The 23,874-nt window shown below is 39.7% G+C and overlaps 1 protein-coding gene across 5 annotated transcripts; it reads left to right on the forward strand.

Annotated features, from left to right (window-relative positions):
• Nucleotides 1-1,878: 1,878 nt before the first annotated feature.
• On the forward strand, nucleotides 1,879-22,634 carry scube2 (signal peptide, CUB domain, EGF-like 2). 5 transcript variants are annotated; one of them, XM_042416982.1, is made up of 23 exons: nucleotides 1,879-2,542; nucleotides 3,080-3,199; nucleotides 3,576-3,701; nucleotides 4,105-4,239; nucleotides 5,128-5,253; nucleotides 5,382-5,498; nucleotides 6,731-6,820; nucleotides 7,604-7,720; nucleotides 7,828-7,950; nucleotides 8,620-8,736; nucleotides 8,896-9,018; nucleotides 9,340-9,456; nucleotides 10,635-10,724; nucleotides 10,878-11,000; nucleotides 11,723-11,890; nucleotides 12,250-12,456; nucleotides 17,331-17,501; nucleotides 18,891-19,058; nucleotides 19,594-19,755; nucleotides 19,909-20,106; nucleotides 20,485-20,637; nucleotides 20,752-20,831; nucleotides 21,348-22,634. In XM_042416982.1, exons 1-23 carry the CDS (start codon nucleotides 2,455-2,457, stop codon nucleotides 21,492-21,494), a joined length of 3,066 nt encoding a protein of 1,021 aa, XP_042272916.1. In that variant the 5' UTR covers nucleotides 1,879-2,454; the 3' UTR covers nucleotides 21,495-22,634. The 5 variants fall into 5 exon arrangements, with proteins under 5 accessions (XP_042272916.1, XP_042272931.1, XP_042272922.1 ...); XM_042416997.1 differs by having other exon boundaries at nucleotides 12,253-12,456; XM_042416988.1 differs by having other exon boundaries at nucleotides 3,083-3,199.
• The last annotated feature ends 1,240 nt before the right edge of the window (nucleotides 22,635-23,874 follow it).

A 23,874-nucleotide genomic window follows, 5' to 3' on the forward strand; every position in this document is an offset into this window, starting at 1 on the left:
ATATTACTAATGTATTTCATGTTAAAATAATGCTCAGATTGCACAGTTTTAGCCATGGTGCATACTGTCTCTCAAATTAATACTGCAATGACAACGGTTGGTTTAGTAAAAAGTATATTATTGTAAACCATCTCAAACTTCATGAACTGACAGGTAATGCTCTATTAAGTTGCTTAATATATAAACTTTATGCGGCAGGGTAGTTAAATGCTGAACATGTTTTATGATTCTTATTAAAAGGAGAATTGCTGCTCCCTTTTAAACTGGAAAATAAGCTTGTTTTTGTCCTTCGGGAGTTGCCATATTGTTTTTGCGAGGTACATTTTGGGATGTGAGATGTGCCTTAATGAATTACCTGATCTTTTCATTATGATGTTCATGTAATTTATATTTATTTATTACAAATCTCTTTTTTTAACTGAAATTTTGAGATAACTGGTGTAGAGCCTTTCAGAAAGTCTGTTTTTTTGTTTTTTGTTTTGTTTTGTGCACTTCCTTTGAACATGCAATGTAGATTTTTTAATGCTTCTTTTGTATACTGTACCACAAAGTAGAACTGTACTGTAATTAAAAAAAAAAGAGAAGAAAGTGTCTTTGAAGTATTTATTCGGACCAGTAGATGGAGCACAAGAGCCACACAGGGGAAGGCTTTGAATCAACGCACTTTGAACACACTGCTGTGGTGAAGTTTACTTTTGGTTATTTGAGTTTTCCCCTTGCGTTTCATTAAATTGGTTTACAGGTGTTGAACTAAATTGTAACATTCTTAATCGTACTTTTCCACATATTACCCAAAAGTGGTATTTAAATGCTGGCTATCAAAATCTGACCCTCTATAGACTCACCATTTTTTCTCTACAGTTATTACTATCTATCTACTATGGAGGTACCGTTTTTGGTAACATCTATCTAAATACAATATGTGATAAACTATGGTTTTAAAAAAAAACTATTTAGCGGCAATGTAGCTGAAATTCGTAATCTAGGTCACAGAATCTGATGGGTCACAATGTGGTATAACACTTCGTTACCGACAGAAACGAGACCTGCCGAGGACTCGCCTGGAAATACATCTTTTTACAGCCAGTTATGTTGGGAAGGTTTTTTTTTTAAGCTTTTCGTGTTTAGTTAGCGTTATAGTTTGAAGGAAAAATAATGAAATAAAAATAATTTCTTTGAAACAGTAACAGAACACGAGCTACGCGGCGTTCGTCGTCTGTGTTTAATGTTAGATACGTTTTTTAGTTTTTAGTTCAGGATCTATCACCGTAGTAGAATAATAAACTTCATATAACGGAGAGTTCCTACATTTTTAACGGCCATGTACCGTTAAAACCGACAAACGTGTGTTTCCTAGCAACCACGTTGTTTGATTGACTAACGTTATTTATGGTAGGTCGCTCGACACTTTAGATAAGTGTCGCTCGACAGAAATGACGTATTTTCGACAGAAAAAAGTGTCGCTCGATACTTTCCTTTCATGTTGCGCACCTTGGGAATTTTGTTATGTCGCGGACACCGTCATATTTTGTCGCGCAATTTGACTGGGTAGTGTTACTAACGTCGCCATGGAGACTGTAGCTTTCATTGATCTTCCTTATTCATATTTTAGTCTGTAAGGTAACTTTAGATAACTTGTAACGGTCTTCTTTAATTAGTCCCGGTCGGGATGATGTAATGTAACTAAACAAGCCGGCTGGACGGTAGCGTGTGGTTACCATGGAGACGACCGAAACCTTTAGCCAAGGCGTAAATTGGAAACGTCGTGCGACTCTTTAATTTCTGTTGAGCGACACTCAGTCCTATTAAAAGTGTCGAGCGACCTACCACAAATCAAATCTTTCAGGACTAACAGCTAGCTTTTGGTAGGTAGCTAAATTGGCTAACCAACCGTCACTGACGGAAATCCCTTAGATTATATGGCTGTATTATATGTATGCGTTCTTTTTTATTTCATTAGTTTATCTTTCTAAGACAGACACCAAATGCCGTGTTTACAGACTTTTAAAGAACTAAAACAGGTCAAGTTATCGATACGTGAAAAGGAAGTGTGGTCATGGCTTTCAGAATAAAAGCCTCTTACGCGCATAGACATTGTTACGTGTTTTACGTAAAGTCTCGCTACTTCCGTTGCGTCACTGGCGATCACAATGACTTGACGCAGCTCTGCTTCAAAAAGCGGGTTTTTCACTTTCTCGTGCACGCGCTCTCTCAATCACACACACACACATACACACGTGCACGCACACGTACACACACACACACACACACACACACACACACACACACACACACACACACACACACACACACTATTACTCACTCCTTTCTCTTTTCAAAAGCCCCTTGTGAAGCAGATTGACAGGCTAGAATGAAAATGAGGCGGACGCTCGGTCACGACTTCAGTGCGTACGCGTCCTTTTGAGAAGACCTCTAAACTTGGATCATATCACCATGGGAGCTATTTGGGCTGCAAGGGACTTTTGTTTGTTTTTGCTCTTGTTAAATAGTCGCCAAAGCGCAGCGCTTCCAGAGATTCGAGGTGGGACTATAATGTGTGTATGTGTGTGTGTGTGTGTGTGTGTGTGTGTATGTGTGTGTGTGTGTGTGTGTGTGTGTGTGTGTGTGCATGTGTATGTGTGTTGTGTTTTCCAGCCGTGGAGACTTTACGCACGCTTTCAGGAGTGCGCTCTTGTTGTTTCCACTGCGATGACTTAAACATTTTCTTTTAGTTTTTAAATGTGTGGCTGTATAAAAAACTGAAATTACCATTTCAGTACCATTGTTGCTGTAGGAATTGATGTGCTCCCTGTACGCATGAGTTTATAATACAAGTTTGTTTTGTCCGTAACTTATTCATTCAGTCTAAGATTAGTTTTCAATTTGCTTGTGGGCTGCTGTTATTATTAAGATAGTTTATGTTTTAGTCGGATTTTGTCAGTAAAATCCTAGTTGTCTTACCTGATGGTTTTAGCATACGCTTGTAAAATATGACAACGTTATTTTAAATAATACATATTAAATGTCATATTTGAAGTGTTTAAGCAGTCATAACCTATTAGACCTATATGGCTTCCAGCAGATCCTTGTGCCGAGGGAAGTGATGGCTGTCACATTGATGCTATTTGTCAGACTACCCAAGGCTCTTACAAGTGCACGTGTAAAGCAGGCTTTAAAGGAGATGGGAAACACTGTGAAGGTAATTGTGAACTCCTTTTTGTCGATCTGTTTGCTTCACATTCATATCTGGTTACCAAACACCAATATTTAATTGTCAAGCTGGGATCACTGAGTTTGGATGTTTAGTCACATATTTTAATGCTGAGTGGCCTTTTGGATAGTTTTATGTCTGTAAAACAGACTGCATGTTTGTAATTGCCATATCATACTCTTTTTTTTAATCTGTATGTATCAATTCTTAATACATATATTGGCACACAATTTGCTATGATACTGGTACCCATTTATTATATTTAAAATATACACTATATATCTTTCTATTGCACTCAAGTTCTTGTTCTTTAAACCTGTTTCTCAGTAGGTGAACATTGATTTATGTGGTGTTTACTTCTCAGATATAGATGAATGTGACTTGGAGTACAATGGTGGCTGCGTACACGAATGCAACAACATACCAGGCAATTATCGCTGCACTTGCTATGACGGATTCAATTTGGCACACGATGGACATAACTGTCTAGGTAAGATCAGTTTTACACCACTAAAGTAAACGCCTTTTTTGTGTGAGACAGAGAGCTTGAATCATCAAACCTGTTGGCAGAGTTAACACTTTGTGTTGGCTGCATGTGAAGTTTCTCACACTAACTCAGAGTTATTTTCTTGAGCCCTCTCTTGTAAATTTGCAAAAATGTTGCCCAATATGCACAGTTCTGGTTTTGTTCATGCAATCATTTAAAAGACTGATAAATATTTGTTTGAAATTTGACTAGAAAAGCTTTATTTATACTTGCAATGTTTGTAAACACAGACAAAACTGCCTTATTTGATTTAAATAAGTGACAAGCTCAGTTTTGAATAAAAAAAAAAACTCTTCATAGTAGCGTAAACACTATTCATTAATGAAATCAATGTGATATCCTGCAGATGTGGATGAATGCAAGTTCAACAATGGAGGGTGCCAACACACTTGTGTCAATACCATGGGCAGCTATGAGTGCCGCTGCAAAGAGGGCTTCTTCCTCAGCGACAACCAGCACACATGCATCCACCGCTCTGTGGGTGAGTGTACGACAGGCACACTTGTTCTGTAAACAGCAGCCGTGCCTGTATCTCCTAGCTTGACAGCACAGATGAGCGTGAAGTACAATTGAAGAGAGTTTTGTGGCAACTCCAACAGCATTAAATCGCTGTTTTAAAAGATCTGCAGTAAGTGAAATTTTCAACGGTGCCTTGTCCATTTTGAGTTTATTATTTGTAAATTATAGTTTATTTATCATGTGTGTGTTTTTGTGTATGCTTGTATGTGCTAATTCAGTCACGCCGTATGTAGCAAATTCTACAACATTCTCATACAAATCTAAGATTGACGGCACAATGAGGGCTGACAGCTTCAAGCTGGCTCCCGTCTCTGAGCTTTTATCTGCAGCAGCAACATGCTGTGGGAAAAGGATCTGTGTGTCCCGGAGAACAAAATAAGTTAATAACTGCAACACTCGGGTCTATGTGGTCTGTGTCACAGATTAGACTGAAGTGCCTTTGTTTTGTCTTCTTGACTGAACTGAACTAAAATGCAAGTGCTTTCCACTTCATCGGGTCTTGACAACCCTTTTAAATCCTGCGGGCTGATCCAGTCAGCTGTGACCCATCTATATAAATGGTGCTACATGTCTCATTTTCTAGCTCAAAGCATTATTGAGGATGTGATAGACGCAAGGACTGTTTCTGTTGTTTTCAAGAGATGAGCTTTTAGACAACTTCTGCGATATTTCCTTTTCTTTCTAGAGGTGTTAGAAATAACACAGTGGTTGATGTTTTTGGATTGTGTAAAGCGTGAGAACAATCAGTGTCTTTGAGGTTGGCCAGACTAATCTCTCAGTATGAGTGCCTTTGTGTGTAGCCGGTCAGTCACTGTAGGAGAGCTTCATTGTGTACCTCTCTCTATCCCAGAGGGCCTCAACTGTATGAATAAGGAGCACGGCTGTGCCCACATCTGCAAAGAGACACCCAAGGGGGGCGTTGCCTGTGAGTGTCGTCCAGGGTTCGAGCTGGCCAGGAACCAGAGAGGCTGCATCTGTATGTGCTCAACGGCATGAAGCTAACTTTACACCACACACCTGCCTACACACACACAAGCACACACAGATGGCTTCAAATGTTGCACTGACTGTTTGGCTCATAGTTGCATGTTGTTGACCCGGCAGTAACGTGTAACCACGGCAACGGGGGCTGCCAGCACACCTGCGAGGACACAGAGAATGGTCCCATATGCAAGTGTCACGTCAGGTACACCCTGCAACCTGACAGGAGGTCGTGTGTAGGTAAGGACACTGTTAGTTGCTCAACACCGGCAATGTAAAAACATGTAAAACATAATGCTGCTGTCAAAGTTCTGTATGTAGTCTGTCAATTCTGTCTTCTCTAATATTCTCACATCCATTTTCAAAACTGTCCTTTAAAGTCACATCTTAATCCTGTGGAGGATGTGGCCATATTGTCTTAACCTCTTAAACCCCACTGACCTGCCAGTAGGTCAGTCGTTGCACATCGTACTATGCTATATCTATAAAAACATTGCTAAAAGTTGCAGAATTTTATTTTAGATTCTAGGGGAGTTTCAAAAGTTTCCAAATAGACAAAATATGTCAGGATACATTTTTGGGAAATGTGTATAAAAATAATGTTGAAGACCACCAGAATATAAATAAATGGAAGGGTATCTTTGGTTTGAATGTTTCACTCAGTGTAAACATCCTATAACTTAAATTAAGAGCTGAAGCAAGCTGATACAGATTATACTGTACCTGAATTCTATCAGACAATGCAGAAGATTATGTTTTACAACCTTAAAGCTACTTAAGGGAAAACAAAAGGGGAAAACTGGATGTTAAAACTGGTTGTTAAAGTCATTTTTCAGTGTATCTTGTCAGCAATAATCTGACAGTGTTGGCTGGTTGTATTCATACATATATAAATAAAACTGGATGACAGAGGTGTGATTCTGTTTATGTTTTGGGTTCTTGTTTCTCAGAATGAATTGTTCTTAAAATCAAAATAGAACAAAAACTTAAGTGCGTACTCCAGGGCCAGCAAACTTCGTTTCTTTAGTAAAGCATCTGTTATCTTGATGAATGAATGAAAACACAGTAACTGGAAACATCTCTGTGTGTCAGTTCTTCTGTTATGCAGAGTACATTTTTCCTTACAATCGTTATGAAGGATAAGGATCAGCCTTCAGATATCAGGTAATATTGTTCTCTGCAGCACCAGCGTGTGTGAGGTCCAGGCGTATCACTGCAGGGTTGTCTCCAGATTCACTTTCCTGATGTGCTGCTGTTATCTGACAAACACCAAGCCACTACAAGTTGAATATCACAAGTGTAAACATGCATCTGGTTACTGAAAGGTGACCACCACAAACACCCAGAGGTGCTCACCTTAAGACGACTTCCTGAGAGTGAACAGGAAAGTCACAGCGCTTGTGTTATGTTGTAAATGTGGTGACTTTATGTACCATTTTTTTATTGTATTTTTGATTTGTTTTGGGTCACAGAGCGAGATGAAGCCACCACCGAAGCCTCAGACCATAATGCCACATCCTTTACTGAGGTGGACAAACGGGTCAAACGGAGACTCTTAATGGGTGAGAAGTACACTCCTAAATTCATTTTCTTCCTGCGCCAGATAAACTGAAACCAAATGAGGCTAACAGCCCAATTTTGTGCTGTACGTGACCGCATGTTGAGCTGCCAGGAACCACTCAGGGGTGTTAACCAGGGGAGAGGAGTAATGTCTAGTAAACCAACGCATTCCTCAGTCTTTTGAGCAAACTGTGAAATGACTACGCGCTCGCTCTCTCGCCCCCAGCTTCCCCCCGGAAAAATATGCATTTGTGACAATGTGGTACATTTCACATTTTCCTTCCATTTGGGAAGGGTAGAGTGTGAATCTTTTCTTGTATAGTTAGTATTTATCAGTTGTGTGATTTTGGGTCACTCTATACATATAAATCTTTATATTTTCAGCACTTTACCAAGTACATGGCTAGAACATGAGCTCTGGGAGTCTGGTCTTGTGTTATAAATAATACATGTTGTTACAGTAAGCCAGTGTATGGTGTTATGTACAAGTTATCCTTCCAAACAGTCCTCATTTGTCTGTATCTACGAGCAATTATAAATGCTTAATAATATGAATTCTATATTTTTCACAGCTTCAAATGTTCCAAGAACTTAAACTAATAATGCAAAATGTCTATAATGTAGAGTAGTATTACATCATCTCTACAGTCCAGGTGTTTTGCAAGCTAGATGCTCAGAAATTCAATGTTCTGTTTTATACCGAGAATCCGGTATCCTGTGGAATAACGTCTTTCACATGAAGAAAGGTCTTTCATATACATTCACATTGTATGCTGTAATTTCAGAGACCTGTGCTGTGAACAATGGGGGGTGTGACTGCACTTGTAAAGACACATCCACAGGCGTGCGCTGCAGCTGCCCTATCGGCTTCACACTACAGCCGGATGGGAAAACGTGCAAAGGTTAGACTGCTAAGTCCACTGAAAACCTCCAAGAGAGGAGCATGATTTGTGCATTTGTGTAGGAAGTCCTGTTAAAGTGATGCCAGACTATCACCTCTTTCCCACAGATATCGATGAGTGTGAGCTTCATAACGGCGGTTGCGAACACTTCTGCAGGAACACCATTGGCAGCTTTGAGTGCAATTGCAGAAAAGGTTTCAAGCTGCTGACAGATGAACGTTCTTGTCAAGGTAGAAACAGCTTCTGACTGTTTTCCTCAAACTATGGACAGTCGACATAGATTTTGACAAAGTTGTGATGCATAAGTCAGAGTGGCATGTCAGTAGGAGACATTTGGGACATCCATCGTTCCAATGTATATCATTTCTTGTGATTTTTTTTTATTCCAAAGGGCCCAATCCATCATTTTTGATCATGTAAATTAAAGTATATTCACATGTATAATTATAGAGTTTGACCTATAGATAGTAAACATGCAAAAGTCAGGCTTTTGTTTGTTTTTCAAGTGATTGGAATATAAGTTGGTTTTAATGCAGATTTAATCAAACCTTTAAAACATCATAAAACATTAAAGATCTGTCAATCAATGTGAGAGTGATTGCAGCTTCCATTCCTGTGTTTTGATATTTGGTAATGGATCAGGGTCTGTTCCTTCAATGATGCTGACCTGATGCAACTGCAATAAACTGTAAGGCGTCTCGCTGCCTTCTTTTTTACCTGTAATTACTTTCATAAGTTCATACTCTCTTCCCTAATGTAACACACACAACATTGCATTTCATTTAATGGGAGGATTCAGGATCAAATGTAAATGTGTGTCTGTGGGTGGGAAATCCCTCCTGATGAAGATTGCGACTGACTGCCCTGCTATTATGTCATCTGTGTGATTTTGATTACAGATATAGATGAGTGTTTTTTTGAGCGGACATGTGATCACACGTGTGTGAACTCTCCCGGTGGTTTTCAATGTCTGTGCAACAAAGGCTACACCATGTATGGACTGGCCCATTGCGGAGGTGAGACAAAGTTGGGTGGGGGGGGGGGGGGCTACACATACAGTAACAACTCGAGGGTAACACATGAGAGATGTGTTACCAAAATGGGAACCTGTCCATTGATGTTCTGGAAAAAACATAACCTGTAATTCTAATAATGATTTTCCTCTTTGGTCTCAGATATAAATGAATGCAGTGTGAACAACGGCGGTTGTGAGCAGGGTTGTGAGAACACCATGGGTGGATTTGAATGCTTTTGCCATCTTGGTTATAAGCTACACTGGAACAAAAAGGACTGTATTGGTAAGCCAGTGCCTCCTCTGTATGAGAGGCTGTCTCTTTGGAAATTGTGTGACGAAAACGTATATGACATTCACATTTTGGACTAAAACCTGGGGGACAAAAACAGGAGATACTTTGAATTCTGTTCTCTTTTTCTCTTTAATTCTCTGTCACTTGGTTTTTCTTGTGCTTGAGAAAAATATTCAAAATTCTACAGTGTGGTTGTTGCTGTCAAGATGTTGAACTTGTTTGTCGTTGTTCTTTCTGTGCCACCTCTTCCTCCCTGTTACAGTCAAAAGTTTTTCTTTTTTACCTTGGAGTTTTATTGTGGTTTCTATCTAGAGGCTGGGGGTTTACCACCTGCAAAACCCCCCTCTAAACCTACCTTGAACTGTAGTAAGCAGGAGGGAGGGGACCGCTGCTTCCTGACATGCCAGTCCCAAGTTCATTTCAGCAGTGGTGAGTTGCTTAAGCCAGATGTTCACATAGCAGGCTTTGGCTGTGCTGTACCTGCTGTGACGAGAAACTGTCCAATGAGCATATTTCTAACTAAAACTAACAAAACTACTGTTCATACAATAGCTCTTGCATAACATAAGTCACTGTCAGTTTTGTTACACTCCTGCCTATGTTGCTGCTCTTATTAATTATCAAACAGATGAAAGCATCATTATGTTCTCACTGTTCTGCTTTCATATGGTGCACTTCATCAGACCTGTAATGAAGTTTTCTTAATCCTTACAATATTTCAAACAGAAACATGCAGATTCTGCGGATAAAAAAAGCGCAGAAAAAGGTCCGCGTCTATGTAATTAAACAACAATTTAGTCCTTAATGGCTACCCTTTGTGGCCTACTCAAAACTTCCTGCAGCTGTTTCACATTGACAGCTTTCATCATTCCTCCATTTACAGCACCTTTTATGTTGCTGCAGTTCTGAGGCAGCATAAAAGGCAACATCAAGTGCATAGTAATGACTAACATTTTGATGGTTAAACACCAAAATCTAATCATTCATTCAACATAGTCTAATAGCAGGCATGAAGTGAAGAGATGGAGGTGGAGCAGCTGTAGAAAGTGTTGAGTAAAGCACCAAGTTTAGCCACCAGTGCTAAATTTCTATTTGATAAAAGTTGGTGTACACTTAAATTTGGATATTGTTTGATGATTGTTTGCCAGCATATAAGTTTGAAACATTGTAAAGGGTAAATAAACTACATTTGGGTCATTATGTTGGTTGAATAGTCAGAACAGTCACTTCTTCATTGCAACACGTCTGATCCAATCAGTTGACATGACATGATACACCTCAGTCAAGCACATCATTACATTTTGGTCATGAAAGCAAGCAAGACCTAAATTACAGGTTCCAGGGGACACAGCTATAACTGTGTTTAGGAAACACAGCTCGCCACAGTACTGAATGACGAGCAGAATTAAAACATACTAATGGACACATAATTAGTCAGTAAGTCAACCTGCTCAAGGTCTAGTTGTGTGAATAGTCGTCAACATCCTTCTGCAGAGCAACGCTTCATGTTCCTACATGCTGCCTGTTTGCTCTCACCGACTTGGCTTTTGTGGCCCAAACTTTTGTCTGTGTTGGTCTCTGTGTCACGGCCTCTTGTGTGTTTTCAGGGACGGAGGATTCCTACACTGTGACCTGTGGAATGCCTTTGCCCTGCTTGGCTGACGCACAAAAGAACAACAGTGGCTCGCATTGCTTAGGCAAGTACAAAAGATCACAGATTTACATCAGCTTCTCTCTTTCCTCTCTGCCACACAAAACAGCAACTCAAGAACAACTCGCACTTTGATTGTTTTCAGTTGGTGTTTAAGTTGATCAAAATGATGAGATTTCTTTGTTCCTCTGTCTTGCAGGTCCAGAAATGTCCAGTGTTCCACGCATTAAGACCACAGCCACTTTCAAGTCTGGCACTACAAAGTGCAACTTAAAACGGAGTCAAGACAGACTCAAGGAGAGCTTGAACTCAGCACGCTCAGGTACAGAGGTTGCCACACAACAAGCCTAACAGTTCCTCAAAATACAAGACTTAGATTACAGATAGACAAAGATTAAAATTATAGTTCCTTCATGTCACTGGTTAGAAAACATTTTGGGTTTACCGAAAACTGCCAGCATCTCAAGCCACAATCTTGAGAAGATAAAGCAGACCTGAAGGCTCCTTCAAAGTAAACCAAAAAACCAAAGGCAAATGTGAAAGAAGTTTGTGGGGAAAGTGATGTGGTTTTCAGTGTCTTGAACGTCTCAGGGCAGCACTTTGTCTGGCAGTGACAGGGGAGGATGTAATTAGCCATAGCATGCTTTTCAGTTGGGTCTGACCTAGCCATCAATCAAATGAGTTTCCGATTGTAGGATTATTTTGCTTCTCCAGAGGGTTTCGGCATGGTCTTTTACATCCCTCACATCCACTGAAAGGGCACATAATTGTTTCAAATAAAGGAAATTGTCACAGTGACATCCCATTCTTTTCCATTTTCCAGTCTACATGCACAAAGATGATCATATTAACTGCGTACAAGGGCTGTTTTAAACAATCTGTGTATGGAGTGGCATTATTATCAACATTAAATTAGTTTATTGTTACTTTGCTGTTATGCTAGCTGTGATTTTCTTTAACAATTATGCGATTGTTTGTGTTGTATGTGTGTGTCTGCTGGATGTGATGTGGTCGTCGGGGGGTGGTTGTCTCCCATGTCCACAGATAGCAGGTTCCTCTTCACTGAAAATGTCCAATTCAGCTACGTGAGCCTCCGCTGCACCCCCTCCGGGCAGCGTCCACGCAGCCGCCACGGCAGGAGAGCAGGAGAGGAGGACGGCTCCTCCATCACAGCTGAGTTTGAGCTGGATGTGAACCTAGAGGAGGTAACAGGTTGGTCTCTCTGTGCTTCCTGCCTGCCTGCCTGCCTGCAACCTCTGCTTCTTGTTCTCCCCCTATTTCTTTCAGCGCTTTCTGTCACTTAACAAACCAAACCGTTAAAGTATCTCCTGTTTTGACTTGGCGATGGTGGTGGTGGGCTCTAGTTTGGGGCACAGGGTTGAGGTGTTTTTGTTTTTTTAATTTGAATTCTTTACAAATGGTGGCCAAGATTGTTCTTTCCATGACTTGATGGTGCGTTTGTTTATGTGCATGCCTAGATCAGCATGTGAGCATCCAGACATGAATGTACTACAGGTGTACAAGATTATATTTTCTCTGGAGGCAGTTGTGGTATCTAGTGCTTCTCTCAGCAGAGAGCTGTGACCTGAATTGTGTGCGTCGACGGTCAGAGAAGAGGCTCAGGAAGACCATCAGGACCCTGAGGAAGTCCATCAACCGGGAACAGTTCCACCTCCACTTTGCCGGCTCCGACTACGAGCTCGCCAAGAGTCTGGGTCAGCCGGCAGAACTGCCAGGCCACTGTGTGGCGGGTCAGGTGCTGGTGGGCAGGAAGTGTGGTGAGTTTGGCTTTTGTATTTACCTGTTATCCAATGCAGAAACCATGATAAAGGTCAGGACATGCACCCTCCAGCCAGACATCACCTCTATTGGAAATGTTGATGTTTTTCATCTCTCAAGAGCACAGATCCAGACACTGTTGTCAAACAAAAAGGCAGCAATGGCTCTGACTAGGCCTATACACACAGTAGACTCATAGTCATGTCTTTAAGTAATTGAAATAATCCATGCCAGTGAGATATATTTAGACAAGCTGGTTTAATGATTGGATTTGGAGCAGGTGTTGGCCAGATGAGTGCCATATTTGGTTTGCAGACATGCTGTAATGAGCTAGTTGGAGGGGAGAGAGAGCTCACTTGGAAGAACAGAGAGACTGTTGTTGGCCCTCTAAGCTGTGAGATCTTCCAGCATCTCTCTGTGATAAGAGTGTAACATGAGGGCTGATGGCAGGTCCTGTGGTAGCTGTTGCCTCTCGTTTGAGTTTTATATACAACCTGCAATGGAGCAAATGTTCATTAAGTAAGACCGCACACTGTCAGTGTTACTGAGCTGAAGGCTGGCATGTGTTTTCTCTGGCTGTTGCAACTGTGCGCCCCTAGTTTCGGGCCTCACAGTAAGTTTGCTGCCTGCTACATGAAACTGGTGCCTTTCCTCTGTTGAAATGTCTAAATATTTGTTCAAATGGTATGCATTTTTGTTCGATATACGCACATGTCTACCACCAGTGTTGAAGATGTTGGAATCTGATGTAGGCCTAATCTCAAGATCTTAAGTAAACCTCACACAACTCTTCAAGTGTTTTTTGTTTTCCCCTTTTAAACCACCATCCTCCACTGAAGGATGGGGCTGATGGTGGTGTTATTCTTCCTCTCTAGGTTTGTTCATTTTTATTGGATACCAAAACAACTCAGTTACGCTGCAGTTTCCGAAGATGTTTGTTTAAAAATGTCTCAGAATCCATCTGCTTTGTGTTGCACATATCTCCCTGTATCACTATGTTTTTTCGGCCTCCACATTAACATTTAAGTTATTTCTGCTGTTAAGCTGAGCTGACATGATACAAACATAAACAGTCCCAGTTCACAATTTTTATCTCTCAGTGTTAAGTGTCTTGATTCCTTAACTCCCCCACTACACTTTCAGGTCAACATTAAGCAGTCTATTGGCCATGGCAGGGGTGTAGACATGTAATTTGGGAGAGGAGAGAGAGGGGTGGGGGGGGGCTGAAAGGCATTCTTAAACTCCAGCTCTTTAAAGGAGCTATATTTTCCCCTCCTCCCCCATCTCCCGCCCTGGCTTAGCTCTGAGTGCAGTTTAGTCCTTTTCAGTTTGCCCACTCCATTGAAAACCCCATTTGAGTCTTGTTCTCACTGCCTCAGAGGGAGTGTATCCCTCCACGACAACGCAGCCTCCTATGCATTTGGAGAAATGTGCTTTCACTTCTGTGCACCCTTTTAAGCATTTCTACTCTCATTCTGTGATGCGTTCAGGTTACTGGTTGAATTTCTTTATATTCCTGGTCATTGATTCTGGTTAAATACCTGTTATGGATCATTTAGTTTATTAATTATGCAACTCTTTTGTCATTCAGTTGTTTTTTTTGTAACTTTTTAGCTTAACATTGTCAGCATGTGACTGTGTGAACAAGTGTGAGCAGGTCAACAATTAAAAAGTTCCAGGGTTGCTGTGACTAGTGCGCGTCCACGCGTTCGCATCTATTTGACCGTTGTAGTCAACTTGTTTGCATGTTTGTTTTAACATTGAAGATGTTTAGGAAGTGCTGTTGATTCAAGCTGGCAGTTTGAGTGCTGCGTCCCCCCTGCCCCCCAGCTGGGGCCACTTTGCATGACCCCCAGCCACTAAACTGCTAAAGAGAATTGACTTCAGCCACACCATGGGAATCAATTAGCATCAGCTGTTTGGGCCTCTGCTTGATGGGCGCAAGCAGCGATTGGGCCAAGCAGAATGGGGGGATTCAGAAACCTGACCCCTTTTATTGGGTTCAGCTCCTTACCACTGTGATACCGTAGTGTTTTCCTATGTCATCAAATAGGCAAAGACTGAGGACTTGAATAGAGGTGAAAGGTCTTTTAAACCTCTTTGGGGCCATCAATTCGAGGACTCTATAGAAGCGTTCTTTGCATTTGAAAGGCTTCAAGGTTTTTTTTTTCTTTCACTCTTACTCTCTCTCTTCTCTCACTGCTTCCCTCTGTCAAATAAAAGCTGTTAGAGGACAATGCTATGATGGCTCCTCATGGTCTTTCAGAATAAACAATAGGCTTCAAAAAATGAACTGCTCTTGAGAGAATTACATTTTCTTTCTTTAAAGGAAAATCTAACAATTTGCTGAGCCACGTATAATGGATCTACGTTAAAGCTTTTGTGTGTCAAGCTTTTAGAGATAGTGGTTTTCTACTACAGCTTAAAGGCTACAACCGAGGCACATTTTGGACTAAAGGCCCGGGGATTTCATTGATTTATTCTTGTGTGAGATCAGCCTCAGTTTTCAAGTCAAGTTCTTAAGACCATCAGACAGACGCAGTAATTCCCAAATTAATTACAGGCATCACTCTGAGTGGGAGGAACCAAAGCAAAACGGTGCTTTGGTCCCTTTAATCAAGCCTTTGCACTTTTGTGAGATAAGAGGGAAATGCTCTCTTTGATTAGCTTCTGTGTTTGCTTTTAAAAGAGGCGAGCGTGCTTATGGTGGTATTAAAAGTAATTCCCTGATGCACAGCCATGTTATATCAAGTACTGGGACGTGTCAGATGTAGGGCACAAAGGCAGCTATGGAGAGAGGCTTGGTGCTCTTTTGTCTCAGTGTTTTTTTCATGGATGCATTAGTTTGGTTTGCAAAGGCATTTTAACAGCTCAGCGCTGTGGTTTTTTACATTTTGATGTGTCCCTGTCAGTTGTTTACTGTATGTGTATGAGTTTAGTGCATCGCATGAAATGTGAAACACATCATGCAGACCTCAAGGTCTCAGTTTGTGTTTTTGTTTATAGGATTACGCAACAGTTCTTTGGTCCAAAGAAAATATGATTCAGAGCTGATCCATAAAAAATACTTTAGAGTGACAGTGTTTAGTTACTGTAGTGATTACTCGTTGTAATGTAAAGTTATTTGTTTTAATTTTAAGTAAAAATTTGGCAGAAAACATGGTTATATTTTCAGTAATAACATTGTTGCAAATTAAAAGCTAAATGTCTCACCTTTGTTATCAATAAATATCCACTTGAAATTGAAAAAAGAAAACATATCCCAATCCTGATTCTTCTCTCTTTTTTTGGTAATCATTATTCCATACCATAATTTCCTAATTCATTCCTATCCTTTAAGACTGCTCCAGCTTGAATAAAACGTTTGCTTCCTATGTGGAAGTATTCCCTTTAGTTGGATTTGCAAATTTATGACAACTAAGGTCATGGGACTAAATCTAGCATGAGTAATGAGCAAAACTATTTCATTTTAGTATACAGCCCCACAACATTTAGTTACAAAAATCAGACAGTGCACCAATAAAATGGCAAAGAAATAGGATATAATTAAGAAACATACTCTTTAAGCTGTATGTCTATGAGGACCCTGTAGATTATTAACATGTCTTTTTCTCAATTTTCAATTTTCACAGTAAGAATACAACATTCATTACAGACATCTTTAGCAATATTTATGACTACTTCTCTATCAGAGGTTGTATACTGATAACTTGATTTAGAAGTTCAAAATATATATTTAACAATAATTACCGTAATTGCAAGTTATAGAAAGGTTTATGGGTACTTAATAACACATCAGTAAGCATGATCCGTTTTTTTACGTTGCTGTTTATGAGTAGTTATCTATCCATCTTTCTGACATTTCTGTCATGTAGTCCCATATATTCAGAAAATACCATGGCCAATAGCATTTTGTGATCAGCTAAAATAGATCATAAAACAAAAGTATTTTTTTAGGCTGTACCCTATTGAGTCCACATAGTTGAACTGAACTGGGCTGTTATAGTTTCTACCTGCTTTGCTACAGTTTGCTGCACCTCTGTATGCTGTGATAAACTGCATCAAGGTCAATTATATTTTTAAAGTTGTCAGTCATGTTGTGTTCACCATCTGCCCACTGCCAGGGTCCATTTTTTCACTCTCAATAATATTATTAGACAAGTGAAAATCTCAAATGTATTAATAGACTGATAATTTTATCAGAATCAGTTTGAAAATTGATCAGAATCAGTTAATTAGATGATTAAAAGATGCTGAGCAGTTAAATCACTCTTCGCTGTGTTTATCTTTTCCAAGTATCTACATGGTCCTGTTTGATTACACTTGAGAGGCAGCTGATGAAGTCTGGGTTACTTTTATGTTCTTGTCATGCAGTTGAAGTGCTGTATTTATAGTGTAAATCTACAGTGTGGTCAGGACTGTTTGAAGCCACAGGGCATACCGCTATTCATTCATGTCTGTATTTTACATTGTCTAGCTCCCCTCTCATGGTTTTTGTAGTAGAGCGCTACCTGACGCACCAGACACTGATCTGTCTGCTAAAGTGATGTAAATTACAAATACAGACGCAACACTGAGTTTGTGTTTATTAATTCTTTGTTTTCATTTTATGAGGAGAACGTTTTATTACACTGGCTTGAATTAACTACTTTCACAGCGTGTCTTTCTGAGAGAATAGTAGACACGTTTAGAGAACTCTCCGCAGCACTAAGACAAAACTATCACCTGTCAGAGATATGAGAAGCCACCACAAGCTTGGCAGCTCCTTGTAGAAACATTTCTGAAGTTTGGTTTGTGTGAGTCTTACTACAAGTGAGTAATTGCAGAAATAAACGTTCATCTATCCTGGTGTCATTCCCCACCTGTCTATTAGTGAGCTGCAGTGTTGGGACGCACTACGACGGCGATCAGGGAAGGTGTGTTTTGTGCCCGGCGGGAACGTATCAGGACGAGGAGGGACAGATGTCTTGTGAGGTCTGTCCTGGACCTGAAGGAAGAGAAGTCTCCAAGGTGGTCGGGGCTCGAAACATATCAGAGTGTGGAGGTAAAACACTGTTAAACAACCCACATAAATTATCCTGTGCTATCCAGATACAACAAACACAGAAATAATATTGACAGAACATTTTTCAAATGAAGTAGTTTGCCTTTATCTCTATGATTAGAGCAGAAATCAGACATTTTTAATGATTTTCTTGACATTGTACTTACTGATATTTGAATTAAGACACAGCCTTAACTGCAAAATGTCATTTAAAATTACATTTTATCTGGTAAGTTTGGTGTTATTGCCAACAAATCCCATGAAAACTGACAATGAATTGATTCTACTAACAGGTTTTATGTGTAGCCAAAGTCTGTTATAGCTTATTTTTCTTTGCCATAGACCTCAATATAACACAACTATTTATTTTTTTTTGAGTAATGTTTGCTAAAAACTGGAGTTTTTATTCTTATGTAGCCTTTTATAAACCTAAAACTTTTTATTTGTCACCCAATTTTAGAGGATAATGTCTTCAGTAGGAATGAAATGACTGAGTGCCACAGACAGGCTCTTGTTGTTGCTTTGGTCTTTTCAGGCAATTTGTTACAAAAGTTTAAAACATTGCCTTATCCTCTGAAGTAATCAGCGTCATAATATAAGAACAGAGCACATCTACAGTTCACCTACATTCACTGCCAACCAAAATCATATAATGAGGATGTACAAACAGATTCCATCAAAGATCTGAGAAAAGTTTTCTTTCATGCTTTGATATTGTAAGAGCTTGGAAATAAAAAAACAAACTTTGAAACTGCATAATCTAAAGGGAAATAAAATATAAAATCTAGAACAAATAAACACAGGGGAGGAACAGCAATAAAGCCACAGAAGGAAACAAAATGTAGATAAATGTTTAGTGAATATGAACAACACAGGAAGCGATGGTGCCTTGATAAAGATCTCTCCCTGCCAGATGTTCTGCTTTGTGTAAAGCCAAAGAAGCTTGAGCTTAGATGTTGAAGATGTATTTGAATTCAAAAGGTGAACTCCAGTTCTGAATAAAAGCTGAAGGAGCCATCATGTTTTGGTCTCCTCCGCTGCTGTTATCGCAGTCACTTTGTGGCTGAATCCCAGATCCCATCTCCCCTGACAGACTAAACAAGGAGAGCTATCAGCAGACTCCCAGTGGCACCCAGTTTGTATTAGTCATCCAGGGGATACAGAGTGTGAGAGGTGGTGCACTTGTAGATAAAACATGCTATAATTTTCTTTCTTTAGACTCCTGTCTTAATGGAAGGGAATGCATTTTCTGTTTTTCACATGCAACATAGATAAAAACTAATCTAACTTGTACAACTTGCTCCTAAAAGTTTGTAAGAGTGATTTTTTTGGCAGAAAACTTTTTGGCAATTTGAACCCTGACTCAACCAAATGCTTGTGTGTGTTCAGGTCAGTGTTCGCCAGGTCAGTACTCTCATGACGGCTTCATCCCCTGCCTGCCGTGTCCACTGGGAACATACCAGCCAGAAGTGGGACGCACCACCTGCTTCCCTTGCGGAGGAAACCTGGTCACCAAGCGCAGTGGCGCCACTACTTTTCAGGAGTGTGAGACCAAAGGTGTGGCAGTCATCTGTGTTATTGTTGTTGGCGGGTAAAACCCTCATAACTTTAGTGTTCTGTTTCTCAAGTTTCAACAAAATGGATGGATTAGATGGTCCTTTTGGAGCTAAGAACATTTATGAAAACCTGTCAGACTTATTAGATAAGGACAGACTGTGGCTGTTGACAAAAGAAAATTTGATATTTTGTTAGCTTTTCAAGGTTTTCACCTGTCAACAACAGTGTTACAGTCTGTGGAGCATTTTTTTGGCATTGACAGGAAGTTTGCTGCCCTCTGCAGCTGCTGTAGTTTTTGTACATTTTGGTGCTTGAGTCAGTTGAAAAAAATACACATCCTACATGTTAGCCTGTTCTTGCTAGGTGGTTAAAGGTTAGGCTGGAGGTTTTTGCTAGATACAATGCATTTTTAATTTAAAAACATTAAAATCAGCCTGGAGTAGTCAACTGGAGATTCAAACTGTTCACCCAACAGTGACTGTTTGTTGGATTATATTGACTAACACCTCTCTATCACTGTCGTTGACTCCTGTAGTTCAGTGCTCCCCGGGACATTACTACAACACCAGTACACACCGCTGCATCCGCTGCCCCATGGGCACATATCAAGTAGAGTTTGGTCAGAACTACTGTGTCGCCTGCCCTGGAAATACCACCACTGATTTTGATGGCTCCACTAACATCATGCAGTGCAAAAGTATGTATTTCTGTACTACAGTGATGAATTTATGTGTATTATATTACTCATAGACAATGAAATACGGCAGCAGTTAGTGATTCAGTTCTGGATAATTTATATTGCTACATCAAGAACCAAAAGCCTGTTTGACACAGTTGTGTCTTTTCAAAGACCGGCAGTGTGGCGGAGAGCTGGGAGATTTTACCGGCTACATCGAGTCCCCCAACTACCCGGGGAATTACCCCGCCAATATTGAATGCACCTGGACCATCAACCCTCCGCCCAAACGCAGGATCCTCATTGTCGTTCCAGAAATCTTCCTGCCAATTGAGGACGAGTGTGGAGACTATTTAGTCATGAGAAAAAGCTGTGAGTCTGAGCTGTGTGTGTAATAATCAGTGAAATCTGGACTCTGCATGTTTAATCATTTATTTTAAAGTTAAGAGAAAAAGTTTCTCTTTTTGTCTTTTTTTTGTTTCTCGTCAAGGTTAAGTAGGTTAGGTAGGGATGTAGCAATCATGGTTAAGCTAAATCAAGTTAAATGTTAAATCAACACAATGCTCTTATAGAAGGGATGACAACAAGTGTGCGTACAAGCTGTGTGACCAAAACTGTATACAAATTTCTTAGGCACAACATGTTTGTGTGTATCAGAAGCTTATTTATGTTGTTAGGATTACTGCAGACTACTAGCATTATTGTTATAAGCTAGTTATGGAGGATGTCCTTTTAATTCTGATGTCACAGCGCTCTCCAACTCCGTGACGACCTACGAGACTTGTCAGACATATGAACGCCCCATCGCCTTCACCTCTCGCTCCAAGAGACTTTGGATACAGTTCAGGTCCAATGAGGGGAACAGTGGGAAAGGCTTCCAGGTCCCATATGTTACATATGATGGTAAGAAGAGATGTGATGCCTTGTCCTATGGATGTGATGATGCTGCTGTATGTTACGCAAATTTGGTTAAATTTGTCCCACTAATAAGCTGTTTATGGACTTTATTTGTTTCAGAGGACTACCAAGAGTTGATAGAAGACATAGTCAGAGATGGGCGATTATATGCTTCAGAGAATCATCAGGAAATTCTGAAGGTATGAAGTTTACACCCGTTCAACACAAATGTTTAACAAAGAGCATAATTTTTGCATTTTTTACCTTAACTTTTGGCCAGAGTTGGCCAGAAATGTCGTATTTAATAATGATGCCAGCCGGTGGAACGTGTAGAAATGAAAAATCTGTCAGAAATGTTGCCCTGTATAAAAATGTTTCATATAAATTTTGTCACTATATCTGTGTTTTACTTGTCATTCTGTATCTATATTGAGTAGCACATATTAATGGAAGTAGAAAAACATTGAATCAATATGTATTTAAATAGCAGAAATCGGTACTAAGTTGTGTTAAACATTGATTATTCAGATTAATAATACCCTCCACTCCTTTATGTGTCCTTTAAAAAAAACCCACTAGGGATTATATATATGTTTATGAGGGCAGTACATGCTTGAGCATGTACTGCCCTCTTGTGGAGACTTGTAGAAATACAGCCTGCTGCTCACATTGGCTTTGTTTGTGCTTTCCATTAATATAATACATTTTCTCACCAGGACAAGAAGCTCATGAAGGCATTGTTTGATGTGCTGGCTCACCCACAGAACTTCTTCAACTACACAGCACAAGAATCAAGAGAAATGTTCCCTAAATCCTTCATCCGCTTCCTGCGCTCCAAAGTCCTGAGATTCCTGCGTCCTTAGGATGCACCGGTTGCCACACAGTAGCTTAGATACTGGCCACAGTATCTGTTTTATCCACTCTCCAGTTTGAGAGTATTCTGTAGTTATCTGTTTTCACACGGACCGATACGAGAGTGGACTGCACACCTGATAAAACCGACCCCGAGGAGAAAGTAGTCAAAGAAGTGGACTTTTAACCGGAGCTTTAAGAGGGAGAAAAGTGGTGCAGAGCATCCTCAAATAGGCATCAGGATCTCTTCCCTTTGCCTGGAAATGTGTTTAATTAGAAGAATTGTAATGACTTTATAACCTCCTTTAAATTTTCAAGTCACCGTCTCAGGATGCAAATCCAAAGTGCTGGTCTGCCTAATTATGATTTTGTTTGCTGAAGAGTCTTCTGCATTTTCATCTAATGGTATTCATGTATTTGAATATTGCTAAATGCTGTACATTCTAACATTATGAGACTTTTGCTTGTAGCGTGGTGATGAGAAGCAAATACGGTAGCTAAGCAAATATATACTGAATCTCAGTGATACTGTATATAGAGTGTGTATCTAGTTTTAACATAGGCTACTTTCACAAGTAGAGTTGAACTGACAGAAAAACTGCTAAATGAAAGAAATGATTATAGCACGAAATGTTTTCTAAGGAACATTAGCACTACTAAGAAAGTAGTGGGACCACAAAAGCAATTATTCTAATGAATGTTTTGTATATGATGTAAAAAGTTTTAGGTGAAAAACGCTACAATGTCTGGTAGCGACTACATGTTTGACAGTATAGAATTACTGCAGCTCCTGTTTCAGTGCTCGCAACTGTCCTGAAAAACCTTTTCAGATTCCAAAAATAATGGATTGTGGCTTTTTATACATTCATGACACAACAACCGCTCCATCTAAATGACACCAGTGTGCATTAATTTCTTTTTTTTGTTTGTTTTTTTTAATTGTGAACCAACAACCAAAGACAGCTGTTCACTCTGCTGAGAATTGAGGACAAAGGAATGATGTGTTTTTGAGTAACAGTGATATCAGAGGTCAGAATAAATGAAAAGTCTTGTAAAATAGAATTGAGCTATTCACCTGTCTTAGATGATACATGTATGTATATTTTTTATGGTTTTGTACATCTAATATGCTGTAAATAAAGATAGGAAACCTATTTTTGGATTGGATTTCACTCACATTCACACTTCAAACATTGACTGTCCAAAGTGACTCATTTCAGATGTACAGATCTCAAACACTAATTTATGTGCATAATGCACAACACGCCACAAACTCTGACCTAAAGATTCACATTTGAAATATTTTGTTGTTATATAACTTAAAGTAACATTGCCATAAATACTGTACACCCTGCATTACAAATATGTATCTATTCTCCATCCTCTGTCTAATCTTGTGCTTTATACAGCGGTGCAAAACGCACCAATACAGCAATGTAAAAGTACTCCATTACAAGTAAAAGTCCTGCATTACAAACCCAGCAAAATGTACTTAAAGTATTAAAGTACTAATTGACTGATATATTATTATATATGACATCATTAGATTATTAATACTGAAGCATCAGTGTGTAAGCAGCATGTTACTGTTGTAGCTGCTGGAGGTGGAGCTAGTTTCAACTACTTTATATACACTTAGCTAGTTTAGTCCAGTGGTTCCCAACCTAGGGGTCGGGCCCTTCCAAAGGGTCACCAGATGAATCTGAGGGGTCGTGAGATGATTAATAGGAGAGGAAAGAAGGAAAAAAACAAAAGTTCTGATACACAAATCTGTTTTCAGTTTTTGGGCTTTCTCTCTAATCTTTGATTTTTGGTGAAATATTGGATCATTTGAACATTTATTGAAATGAAACCATGTGAGAAGTTTAGAGGGAAAAATCACTATTTGGTGGAGCTGTTAACAACTCATAGACATCTGAAATGTGACCCCAACTACACACTGCTTTTTGTAAGATGTCAAAAGCCAAAAAGGCTGGAAACCACTGGTTTCATCTTTAACAATGTGTTGTATTTTAAAAGCTTGTTACATTATCCATTGTGTCAAATCTTCATCTGAAAACTAACTAAAGCTGTCAAATAAATGTAGAGGAGTAGAAAGTACAATATTTCACTTTGAAATGTAGTGGAGTGGAAGTATAAAGTAGTAATAATAATACTCAAGTAAAGTACAATACTTAAGTAAATTTACTTTCCACCACTGGACTTTATATTATAACTCTAACTCTATCGTCCCGTGATGTTCCGCGGGCCAAAGTTTGGTTATCAGACTGTTTACCATGATGTAAACCAAAGGGTGAGTTCGTTATACTGTCTGAGGTACTATTTCGGGAATCGGTAGGGGCGGAGTGTAGCTACGCGTGTATGGGTTTACCAAATTTAACTAAAACTCTT

The sequence above is a fragment of the Thunnus maccoyii genome, chromosome 1 (assembly GCF_910596095.1).
Source record: "Thunnus maccoyii chromosome 1, fThuMac1.1, whole genome shotgun sequence".
NCBI classification, from domain to species: Eukaryota; Metazoa; Chordata; class Actinopteri; order Scombriformes; family Scombridae; genus Thunnus; species Thunnus maccoyii.

Bases quoted from the DNA above. Each gene is read 5' to 3' on its own strand.
- scube2 (XM_042416982.1), top strand. From the start codon at position 2,455: ATGGGAGCTATTTGGGCTGCAAGGGACTTTTGTTTGTTTTTGCTCTTG. The intron at 3,702-4,104 runs GTAAGATCAGTT...GATATCCTGCAG, and splicing joins CGATGGACATAACTGTCTAG to ATGTGGATGAATGCAAGTTC. The intron at 17,502-18,890 runs GTAAAACACTGT...GTGTGTGTTCAG, and splicing joins AAACATATCAGAGTGTGGAG to GTCAGTGTTCGCCAGGTCAG.